At 53.0% G+C, this 11,666-nt stretch overlaps 1 protein-coding gene and 1 long non-coding RNA gene across 2 annotated transcripts in view; one reads left to right on the plus strand and one right to left on the minus strand.

Moving 5' to 3' along the window:
- Positions 1-4,851: 4,851 nt before the first annotated feature.
- ZNF503 (zinc finger protein 503) lies at positions 4,852-9,589 on the minus strand. Its single transcript, XM_069068313.1, has 2 exons — positions 8,264-9,589; positions 4,852-7,445 (listed from the first exon to the last, which is right to left on the minus strand). Exons 1-2 carry the CDS (start codon positions 8,591-8,593, stop codon positions 5,805-5,807), a joined length of 1,971 nt encoding a protein of 656 aa, XP_068924414.1. The 5' UTR covers positions 8,594-9,589; the 3' UTR covers positions 4,852-5,804.
- Positions 9,590-10,664: 1,075 nt separating this feature from the next.
- LOC138146427 (uncharacterized) overlaps positions 10,665-11,666 on the plus strand; it is a 4,809-nt gene continuing 3,807 nt past the window's right edge. The window contains exon 1 of the long non-coding RNA XR_011164478.1: positions 10,665-11,366. This is a non-coding gene — a long non-coding RNA (uncharacterized lncRNA). The remainder of the gene's footprint in view (positions 11,367-11,666) is intronic.

Genomic DNA, 11,666 nt, shown 5'->3' on the forward strand with positions numbered 1-11,666 from the left:
CAATGAACTGGAATAAAGGTCACTGGGCTCCAAGGCCTTTTCCTGGCTTACTGCAGGGAGGTCACCTTTACTAACTACTTAGACAAAGACATTCCCCAAATTTTCTCCTGTAGATAACCATATATAGTGTCTACACAGTAGCTGTTCTCCACCTCTATTCAGAAAGGAATAAAGATGAGGGCTTTTTATAGCTCCTACAATGCTGAACACAATCAGGCTCTCTGGACATTTTTGTTGAATATACCTGAATTAAATTACAACAGAAGGTTTTTTAGGTTAGGCAAACAGAAGAACTTCCAGGCCTGGAGACATATGAGACACTGGAACAGATGGGCAAGGTAGGCTGTGGGGCTTCCTGCTCTGGGAAATGCACATAAAAAGACCCCACTCCTTCTGTCAGGGACCTGGGGAAAATCTCCTGTATGAAGGCAAAAAGGTGGGTGAGTTGTTCTCTACAGGGCCCCATCCACCCTAGGATTCTTTCTGTTCTGAGAATGCCACCATCTCATTAACTGGTCTTGCATTACTCTGTGACATGCAGTGGACAAAGGTCTTGGACACCACATATGCACTATCAATGTCATTCACTCTCTGTGCAATTTTCTGCAGATTTCCCAAAGCCATCCAATGAGAGAATTTTTCACATCTGTCTTTTCTCACTGCTTTAAGTACAGTATGATAGGATGATAGATTTGGAGCTGGAAGGTACCTTAGACGATGTCTAATCTGACCCCTTTATTTTACAGATGAAAACCTGGAGGAGGTGAATATATGGCATCCTCTCTGTCACTCACCTATTCATCAACATATATGTACAGGAATGTGTGCCTGAATCTGGGTGTTTAATGTAACGTGCACATGATTAGATGGACACATTCAAGTACATACTTATACGTGACTTTTATTCATATATGCATATTAGTACATTCATGTGTGTGCACATTTGTGTCATGTGTGTGCACAAGCATGGTCATTGTTTGCTTACTTATTTTGAAGAATTTAGGGGACACTGATGCCTCCCTCTGCCATAGGGCCTTTGGTCTAGATTTTCTTTTCTATAAACTCAGTACCAGGTATCAGATCTGAAGGGTACTGGGTGATGCTGCCTATTGCAAAGCCAGTGAAGCTCATTGGAAAGAAGAGGTAGGGAAAGGTGAAGGCTTGGAACCCTGCAAAGCTTTTTCGAATGGTTGAGGCTTATTTTCCTCCCCACCTCCACTTCATTTCTACCCTGCCCCACACTATAGTTCCCCCCCACCCACCTCAGTCCACTCTTTCTACCTCGGTAAGGGAGAGGTTGGTGAGCAGTATAAATCAGTTGCAAGTCCTAAGCAAGGTATGGAAACTGAGATGGGGAAAGGAAGCTTTCCTCCTGCCCTTCATCATAACACCCATGACTTAGAAAAATAAATATCTATGCACCACGGAGACCATCATTTTCTGGTATTAAAAATATAGACATTTATAAAAAGTAATAATAAGGTTCTCCTTCCTCTCCACCCTCTTCCTGCCCACTTTTTCCATCTCCAGTACTGGCTTGGAGAAGAAACTGGAAGACCAGAACATAGTTAAGTGGGAAGGTCCTATAGAGACCCCCAGAGACTGACAGAAATAAGGAGAAAGTCACAGTCACAGACAGGGAAACACAGAACTTGGACAGAGACAGACAACCTTGTCAAGGAATCAGCTTTGGGGTCTCAAGATTGAACCAGTTTTCCCCTGACTGGTCCAATCGTCCTAATTCCATTCGCCCCATATTTCTTGTCATCTCTTTTCCTTTCCCTTCGGTGGTTCTGTAGGGGTGCGGTGGGCTTGGGAAGAGGGGCTGCAATATCGAAGGGGAAAAGGCCAAAGGCAGGAGGGAAGGGAGAGATACAGACGTAGAAAGAGGATGACTTGGAATAAAGAGAGGAGAGTTAAGACAAGGGGAAAGTATGGCCGGCAGGAAGGGAGAAGAGTGACTCCTATTTGGTCACGGTCCTCTGAAGACGCTCAGACTTGGAGGAGTCTCTACCAGGCTCAGAAGGGGAGGGAAAGAGCTGGGCTCCAGGATTTCCAGCTCCCACCCCCTTCCTAGCTGATTTTCTCGTTTTCTGCCGGATTCCGCAGCGCCGCCTGGCGGCCAGAAGCGGCTCCCGAAACCTAGACTTAAAAGCTCGGAAAGCCGACACATCTCAGGATCTAACTCCAGTGACTGGAGGAGGAAGGGGGGCGGGACGGGAACAGAGACATTTCATTCTCTCTAGCCTCCTCCAAACCCCTTACCCCACCTCTGCTCTGAGAGTAAGCCTCCATTCCGGACTGGCCACACACACACACACACACACACACACACACACACACACACACACTCCATTTCTTTCCGCCTGAATCTTAGTTTTTGTACTAGACGTATCTCCTACACGTCGGGGCACCCCTTGTCACTCCCCTTTTCTGTCCTTTACTTTTCAGTCACAAACACCTACCACCGCATGGTACCAGTGGGGAGTTTGTGGGAGATTTTCAAAATGTCATAACGTACCCCTCATCAGCGAAAAAAAAAATTTGTAATAATATTAAAGGGGGAGAGGAGAACCGAGAAGTCAGAGACATTCGAAGGGCGTGCTGGGTGTGAAAGAGACTGGATTCCTGAGTCCTGCCCAGATACGGCCCTGACTTGGCCATTATGGCAGTGAAATCTGGTGGGGGAGGACTGAGGGGTGCAAAGGAGTCTGCCCTGACCCCCTTCCTGAGACATCCACAAAAAAGAGGAATAAAGAAAAAATCTAAATGTATGTCGTACTAGAGTTATTGTGAGCAAGGACGGGGTGGATGAAAGGAGTGAAAGGTTATCTTTGTTCCTAAAAAACGACACAGCCCCCCTTCTCTTTGCTGGCGTTCTCTGCCCCCGAACTGGCTTAAGCCGAGGCCCAGGCCCAGAATTTAGCATCTAACTGAATTTCCTCTCCTTCACTCCCTCCCAGTATGGGATCTATGTAGGGTGGGGAATAAAAGAGGTGACAAGGTGACCTCTTTTTCTTCCTAAGGGTTAGGGTTTACCAAGACCCAGGGTTATTAGAGACCTGGTTTTATCTCCCAGACTAAGAAAATGTCCAAGAAAATTCAAACTGCACGGCGGTGACATGGTCCCTTGCTACCCAAATCCTTCAGTGCCTCGAGCTCCAGCCCCTGGTTTTGCTGGGTGCTTTCCATCTGCTCCCGGGCCTCGCCGATCTTCCCCAAAGAAGTTAGCCCTCCGAGCCTAGGAGCGCCGTATCAGAGGCAAGGGCCGAGAGCAAAAGGGCGCTCAGGGCCTCATGGGACAGCCGCCTTCAGGAGAACCTCCCAGGGTCGATTTACGTCCAAGCCGGGAAAGAGGGTAAGGGAGTGCTACGAGGGGAGGGTGGTAGGGAAATCACAAATAAATAAAAAGCAACAAGATTAGTAGCCAGAACCGACCATATACCCCGCAAAGGCCCAAAATCCTTCGTGGGACAGTTCCTCTCGCTCTCCCTTAACTGACTCCCAAGGAGGAGCTCTGGGCCGAACTTCCCCAGTAAGGCTCACCGGGCACAAGACACCGGCGAACAGAGGCTAGCCAAGTCTACGGAGGCGAAATGCCGGGCTGGGAGGCCCTCGGGCTTTTTCCTCCCCTCTCCCTCCCTGTTCTCCCCCTTCTAACTTTCAGAGACAGCCTGGGGCAAAGCACCTCCAGGTGCACCCAGGTATCAGCGCGTCCCAAACAGCTAGACTGGGGACAGGGACACCGGCTCTAACCTGGAAAGCCACTTTGCGGCTTGATTTTCCCCAGGTTTTTCTGTTTAAGTTCTCTATGCTTAGTTTCCCTCGAGCTCTTATTAGGATCAGAGAAGGGTCCGGATGAAACTGACGGAGAACCCACCATCCCGATGTGCTTCGGACGTCCTCCAATTCCTGAGTTAATTTGGTTAAGCCTTGGGAAGCCACCGAGAGCAGTGGATCTGTGCCGCCCCCCCCTACCCCCCCGCTCCCAGTTGCACCAGACTAGACCGGGTCCGGGGAGAGATTCAGGAGCCTCGTCTCTTTTCCGGGTTTACCAAAGGTGGGCGGGAGCGCCCCACAGTCCCTGTGGCCCAGCCTCGGCCCGTGGTTTCCTCAACCAGGGTTGCCAGTTTCTCCCGGAGCAAAGATCGAGAAGTCCAGTTGTTCGCTCAGTGGAAGAGACAGGCTGGGGCCCAGATATTACACAAAGGGGCTAGTTGGGGCCAGGGTAAGTGGTGAGTTGTAAAAGTTGGGAAGGAAAGGGAGAGGAAAAGTCTTGGTTAAGTGCCGCGAAGCCCCTCTCCTGTCCTGCGGTCACCACGACGGGGAAAGAAAAAGTAGAGAAAACTTATTTCCCCATGGGAATTGGGGGGAGGGTTCGCTACAATTCTTTCTCGGACTTTCCCCAAACCTTAGCCTGGAGCTGTCCGACGGACTGAGAGAATGGAAAAGGAAAGGGAGTGATTTCTCTTCATCTCCTAGCAGAGGAGCCGTGGAATTGCAGGCACCCTCAGCTCCCTTCCGAAAAATGGAACCACGAAATTTAAGGGAAAAAAAATTAATAACACGCGAGGACATTTTCTCACCACACTGGCTGCAGAAGAGAAAAAAATTAAAACGAAATAAACTGATAAGAGCACTCCCCTTCCAAATTTAAGTTTACTCCCCCTCACCCCCAAGCACAACAGCTGCCCTCTCCCGGCACCACAAATTCACAAAACCAAAACAAAATAAAGAATTTAACCCAGTGCCCAGGAGAGGAAGAGCCGTTGGAAACTACAAACAAATTAGGATCAAGCCTCCCCCCTCACTCTTCTCTATTAAAAAAAAAAAAAGATAAGAAGTAGAACCTTTTAATACATTAAATATACGGAATTTTAATCTTTAAAGCGATACATTGTCTATTATTTTAGTACATGACGTAAACCTTACTTGTCCCCTTCTCAGCGGGTGGACTTAAAAATTAAAAATAGTTAAGTGTTCCTTTCAAAGAACAAAATAAGGCAAATGAGGTTTTGGAATAGAATTGTTTTTTTCTTTTTTTTTCTTCCAGAATACATACAAAAAAATACCCATTCTCTTTCAATGGTATACACCTTAAAAATAATTGCAATTTGAAACCAGAGCTGACAAATTGCGAGTTGTTGTTTTTTTCTTTTAGTAACAAACATGCATGTAAATTTGTTGTTTCCATCAGACATTAAATAAGAACGTACAATACAATCATAGCAATTTTAAAGTAACATTAAAGAGAAGACCTCTAGTTCTGTGGTGGTTTTCTTTTTATTTATAATCTACAAGGGGGGAGGGGGGTTTCCATTTTTTTTTTCCTTCGAGTTTAAAATTTTTTCTCCTCCTCCTTTACACCTACGGAGCTTGAGCTAAATAATGCACTTCTGAACCACGGGTCCGCTTGGAGCTAACATAAATAAATACTTGTGCCCTCCGATGCAGTCCTCAGATGAACACTTTTCTCAATTTTTTTCTATAAAAAGTCAAAGGATATTTTCAACTTTTATAAAGTTTAGGAGAGGAGAGGAGAAGTGGGGAAAGAGGGGTGTTTATCGGATCTCTGTCGCTGCTGTTGCTGGATTAGATATATATATATATATATATAGTATATTTTTTTTCTCTCTTGCCCCATCTTCCCCACGCAGTTGGGTAATCTGTATGCCTCCAGGCCCCCATCCCACCCCTCCCCCCAATTCCCCCCCCCTTTCCCTGCTTTCTCCCCTCCCCCAAAAAACCCACCCCTAGTCCACCCCACCCCGACTTCCTTCCCTCCCCGCCCTTCCCCACCCCCCTCACTGATAGCCCAGCGCGGAAGCTGTGGTAAGTCTCTGTCCGTAGAGGGCGTAAGGGGAGTAGTAGGGTCCGGTGGCAGCCGGCACCGGCACTGGGGCGCCGGGAGTAGGAAGGGGGCTCTTGGAGTAGGGGTGGTAGCGGCTACTCAGTCCCAGCGCATGGTGGGGGCTGCGCAGGGCCAGGGTCCCGGGGCTTCCCGGAGCTCCCGAGGTGGGAATGTGCATATGGCAAGCCATTGCTGCAGCAGCTGCGCTGGCCAGGGAGGAGGAGCTGGGGTAGCCGGACAGCAGTTTGTCCGTCCCGGGGAAAGCCGTGTGCGTCCGCAAGTGACTCAGCAGCTCCTCCGACGTGGCGAACCGTTTGTCGCAGGGCCCATTTGCCGACACCCAGTTGCAGATGTGGGGCAGCGGGTCGTTAGGGAGCATGAAGCCATAAGGGTAAAGAGGGTGGCCGGCCAACGAGGGCGGAGTGGCCCCCGCCGCAGCCGCGGCAGTCAGCGACGAGTGCACGCCGTGGAGAGGGTGCGTGGGGTACACCAACGGGTATCCGGACTTGAGAGCTGCGGCAGCAGCTGCGGGGTCGTGGGCGCAGGAGGCACTAGCTGCAGCTGCCCCTGCGAGATGGCTGGCGCAGTGGTAGCTGAGGCAGTAGGGGTCCCGGCACAAACTCGCAGTCATCACTGAAGGAGGAGACGCCCCTGCCAATGGGCTAGAGCCAGCTGGTTTGCTGCATCCCAGAGAGCCAGCAGCAGCAGCGGCCAGCTGCGCTCCCACGAGGCTCCCTGGCTTGGTGGGATCCAGGGCCACCCCATGTGGTAGGAATTGGGGAGGGTAGCCGGCGTAGGCCCCGGCTAAACTGCCAGGATAAGTCATGCCCGCGGGGGGCAGGGGGAAGACCGTCTGGCCCGGCTTATATGGGGATACTGGGGCCACCAGCCCGGAACCCAGAACCGAGGAGGAGGTCGGGACACTGCTTGAACCTGAACTGGAACCAGAGCTACCGCAGTCTGAGCCCAGTGACTTGCTCCCGGGACCCCCGTCGGAGTGTTGGTTTACATCCACGTTAATCCCCCCACAGCTAATCCGGCCGTGAGCCAGCCCGCCTGGGCCTCCGTCGCCTGAGGAGCCACCAGACCCTTTGCCACTGCCACCGGAGCCTTCGGGGTCCTTCTTGTCGTCCTTGCCCTCCGGGCCCCCTCCCGAAGAGGGTAGCATCCCTCCAGGCGAACAGGCAGAGGCGCTGGAGCTCGGGCTGCCTGTCCTGGGCGTGAATGGCTGGCAGGTGGCGCTCGGTACTCGGAATCCCGACTTCTCTGCCGAGACCCCGCCGCTGCCGCCGCCGCCGCCACCGCCCCCGCCCCCGCCTCCACCGCCGCCGCCGCCGCCTCCCGGCTCCTTCTTATCCGCGCCAGGTTTGGAGTAGGGCTTAAAGCTCGACTTGTCCTCAACCCCAATGTCGCTTAGTTTTAGGGGGCCCGATTTGGTGTCCTTGTCGCTCCCGGCTCCACCGCCGCCGCCACCCCCGGCACCGCCCCCGTTGGAGGCCACCGAGGACAATTTGGAAGAGGGTGATGGGTCAGGCTTTCCGATCTGGGAGCACGTCTGGGCCAACAGCGCCAGTGGGCTCTTCTTTGCGTCGAGCTGCAGGGGTCAGACGGGAAGGAAAACAGAAAGATAGAGAGGAGACCTTTAGGATTCTTAGTTCTTACGTAGCCATTCCTGGGCCCCAGCCTCTAAGGCCCACAGTCCTCCAGGGACGTGCGGAGCCCCCTTGGAGTTACCTGGAAGGGGTATGAAGAGACCCCCTTTCCCCCCTCATCCCGAGAAACTAACACCCTAGGTAAAGGTGCGGCCATCATTTACACTCAACATAGTCGCTCTCCCTGTCACTCTTTTTTTTTTTTTTTAAATTCTGGGGGTGATGCTAACTGGATTTGCAAAAACTCAAAATGTGGTTTTCTGCATATGGCTGTACCCGATCAGCGACTCAAGACTCTCTCATGGGGTGGGGGGTCGCAGTGGAGCGGAGGTTTCGGGCAGGCTGCCCCTCGGGCCTCTGTTCGGCCCTTAGTGTTTTCTAAATCTATCGGACTCCCCATCCCCTCTCCAGCCAAGACTCGGAAAACCAGAGGTGGCGGTGGGAGCACGGCGAAAACGAGGACAGGAGGAATAAGTTGGCCTCCAAGTCCCTGTCCATTTAAACCTCTCCAGTCTAGACTTCCGCGCCCCACTCCCCTTCTCCGACCTCGTTTCCAGCTGCGGAAGCGCTGTCCCCCAGGGGAGCTGAATCACTCCGGACACTCCCCCCCCCAATCCCCATTCCAGAGAGAACGAAACCCCGCCGGGCCGTGGTTCGAGTATCGGTTCATGAAATGATCTTGAGGAAGAGAGGATGAAAGAAAGAAAGAGAGAAGAAAGGGACGGGGGGTAGGGGTGTGTGTGTGTGGGGGAAGACTTACCTCGATGGGACTGACAGGAGTGGAGGGCAGAGGCTGCAGGTACTCTGGGTGTAAGATGTGCCCCGTCCGCGCCGTCAACATCTTTAGCACCTTGATAGGCAGGCGATTCGCCTGGCGTAGAGGGTCCGAGGGGGGCACGGCGTGAAGGAAAGGTTTGGTATTACCGGCCGAGGACGAGCCGGGGCCGGGGCCGGTGCCAGAGATATTTCCAGAGAGCGCGCTGGTCCAGGCGGGGTCCGCGCCGCCGCCGCCACCGCTGCCGCCGCCTCCGCCGCCGCCGCCGCTGTGCTTACTACTTCTCAGGGCAGAAAGCGAGGGCGCTGTGCTCATGACCCACCCGCGCGCATGGGAGCAGCGGGGGGAGGGCTCCGGGAGGCGCGGGGCGGGCTCGGGGCTGCGCGCTCGCCCGGGGAGCAGGAGGAGGAGACGCGGGAGGAGGAGGCAGAGAAAGAGGTGGAGCGGCCGCCACAGGCGTCCAGTGCGCCTTCTCGGCGCCTCGGGCAAGAAGCGAATAATCCTGGGGGGCCTCGGAGAAGAGCCGTGGCTGGGAAGGAGGCGCTGCCGCTGCTGTTTTTGTGGGGTCGCTGAGCTATCCGTGTAGCCACTGGCTGCGCCCCAGCGTTGCGCTCCTCTCCGACCCGCCGCCCAGTGCTGCGTTTGGGTGCGATGTGAGCCGCTGCCCGTCCAGACGGGGCTCTGGCGAGGAAACTCACTTCAAAAGCAGCTGCATCTAGGGGGAGATTAAAGCCTTTGCCGCCTTCCAATCAAATGGGAGCCCGAGGTGATTGGAGGGTCAAAGGGATGTGACGCGCCTCGCGCCGCCGCCGGGACTCTCCGCACTGGTTTTAATGGGCAGCTCCCTCCTTCCAGCTCCCCCTCCCCATCCCCTCCCTTGTTTTTGCTGGGAGGACTGGATGAGGTTTATTTTCCGTTTGCAGTCTGACGCCTCACTCGTTTTCTTCCCTCTTCCCCTTTTTCTTGCTCCGAAACAAACTGGAATCGAGAGTAGGACCGGGGGCGGGATAGGGGCTTCAAGAGTTGGATGAGGGTCCTTAGGAAGTAACACGTTTGTGAATCTTAAGGCTCTGTCAGTTAGCTCCAGTGGAGAGCAGGGGCAAAGACTGCCTTCTTCTGACCTAGCCGAACTCGCTGAGGTTCCCGATAAAAGACAAAATACTGGACTGTGCGAGTAGGGTGCTGTAGGAAGACGACCCGCCCGCCTGTGATTTCTCGAGGCTCCGCGCCAGAGAAACCAGGAGCTATGGCTGCTGCTGCGGCGGCGGTGTCTTCTCCTGGCCTTGCCCACTCCAACTCCCCTCCCTTATCCTATCCATGTGACAGGCTGGGGAGCCCAGATTGGGGGAAGCTCGGGGATCACATGCTTCCTATGTTACACATTCCGCCCCCCTTCTTCTGCCTGTCCCCCTCCCTCCCCCCCCCTCGGGCATCTCCACCCCTCCATCAATTGTCAATGTTCCTCGACCGCAATCAATCAGTTATTTGTCAGCTCTTGTCAATCCGCCCGTGATTTATGTCAGCTTTTGTTGCTGATTACAAGGCGGGTGCGACTTGAAGAGAAAAAGAGGGAGAGGGAGAGACAGAGACAGAGAGGAAGAGACCGAAAGGGAACCGGAGGAGGGGAAAAGGAAAGCAGTCGCGGCCGCTTAATGGAAGCAGGGCGGATGGGGGGGGGGGGGGGGGAGGTTCACGGGTGGAGAAAAAAGACTGAGAGAAGAAAAAAAATGTTCTGTTTCAGGAAAATAAATCGTAAGAGTAAATTGCGCGTTCGATCTCAGAGCGCTGAGAAGGGCTCGGAGGGGCCTTCGCACCTTAACGTTAGGTCCGTGGATTTCTTGGGAACTGGGGTATTGGGAAAGGGGACAGTGATGTCTAACTGAGGAGAGTTCTTCTATGGATGCGTCACGGGGTACCGAATTCAGTGGGGAGATAGTGGTGGATTGACCCTGACCTCCTCTCGCCATCCCGGCCCCGCCAAGTCCTGGTTCCAAGCTTAAGATGGAAGGAAGAATTTTGGTCCCTTTAGGCTTCTGGGCCATAAACTCGGAGCCGCGCCCCGAAATCCACTATTCCCTGAGGGCTAATTTTTTTCGTGGGGGGGGGGGTTTGCTAGTATCCCGGAGGGCTTTATGAGTGGGTCCCTATCCTTTGCTGGCACTGTTACCCAAGCCTGATTTTCCACTCCATCTTGATAAGTCAGTTTTGGGTAGACCAGGGAGAACTGGTCTTCAGAGAGCGAGTAGGTGTCCCAAGTCCCTTTCAGCTCTAAGGAAGTTTTCGGGTGTCCTTCTCCCCTTCGGCAAAAGAATGACTATCTTTGGTGAATTAATTGATTATTTGCAGACATTTTCCCAAGCCCTTTGGGTTAGTGAACTGCCAGGAGACGATGTGGGGTGTTGGTGGCAATGGTTCTGGGGGAGACTACGTTCTCAGCCAACGATGGGAACTCTTGACAATTCTGGTGCAAAATAACCGCGTTTCTTCCCAGTGTATTGTCGCTTTTGGTGTTTGGAATGGGAGTCGAGGTGAAGGAACGGCGAGTGCTGCTGTACATGGCTTTCCTTATGTATCTTTACTTACCCATTCCTGTGTGTATGATTTCTCAAGGGCTTTGATGGCCTCTGGAGGGACATCCGAGGTCACCTCGTGAAACTTGCCGAAACTAGAGATGGGAAAGCAGAAGAGATTTCTCTTCCTCTGGCCTTCACCCACCCCCCACCCAGCGACTGGAAAGACTTTGATTCTCCCCTCCCCCATCTTTTCCTCCCCAGGCTCTTCTTTTGTTGTCAAGTTCCTTTGATAAATGGTTGTGCTGTAGAGCTGAGAGAGGAGAGGGAAGAGAGTCGGTGGAGAAAAGCCGTGGTGGCGATAAAAGTGAGAATTGTGAAGGTGTAGGATGTTTAACTGACTGGGCTCTCACTTTGGGCTGGCTGCTGTACGGAAGGCATCCAGGCCCCAGCCCTGCCCTCCTACCACCTCTCTCTCTCTCTCTCTCTCTCTCTCTCTCTCTCTCTCTCTCTCTCCCTCTCTGTCTCTCTCTCACACACTTACACAGACACCGCAAAGGTACCAAGAACTTTCTGTGGTGAGTTTCAATCTTTCGCTTTCTTTTTCTGTTTTTAACTCTCTCCCCCACCCTAGCCCAATTCGTTGGTAAACTTTATGGGCAAGGGAATTTCCTAGGTAGAGTTTTGAGGCAACGGAGAGGGCGTGTAGCGCGTGTACTTGTGTCTCTACCACGTGTGTTTGTGAGTGCCTACTTTGGCTACAATGCGTGATTGTCGGCGCCAGTGTACATCTCCGTTTGTGTGCCTGTTCCTGTACGTCAGTGTGTGTGCGTGAGAGAGAGAGAGAGAGAGAGAGAGAGAGAGAGAGAGAGAGAGAG

This window comes from Petaurus breviceps, unplaced genomic scaffold (genome assembly GCF_028583685.1).
Source record: "Petaurus breviceps papuanus isolate PSGF00001 unplaced genomic scaffold, PetGlider_PUasm1.0 90762, whole genome shotgun sequence".
NCBI classification, from domain to species: Eukaryota; Metazoa; Chordata; class Mammalia; order Diprotodontia; family Petauridae; genus Petaurus; species Petaurus breviceps.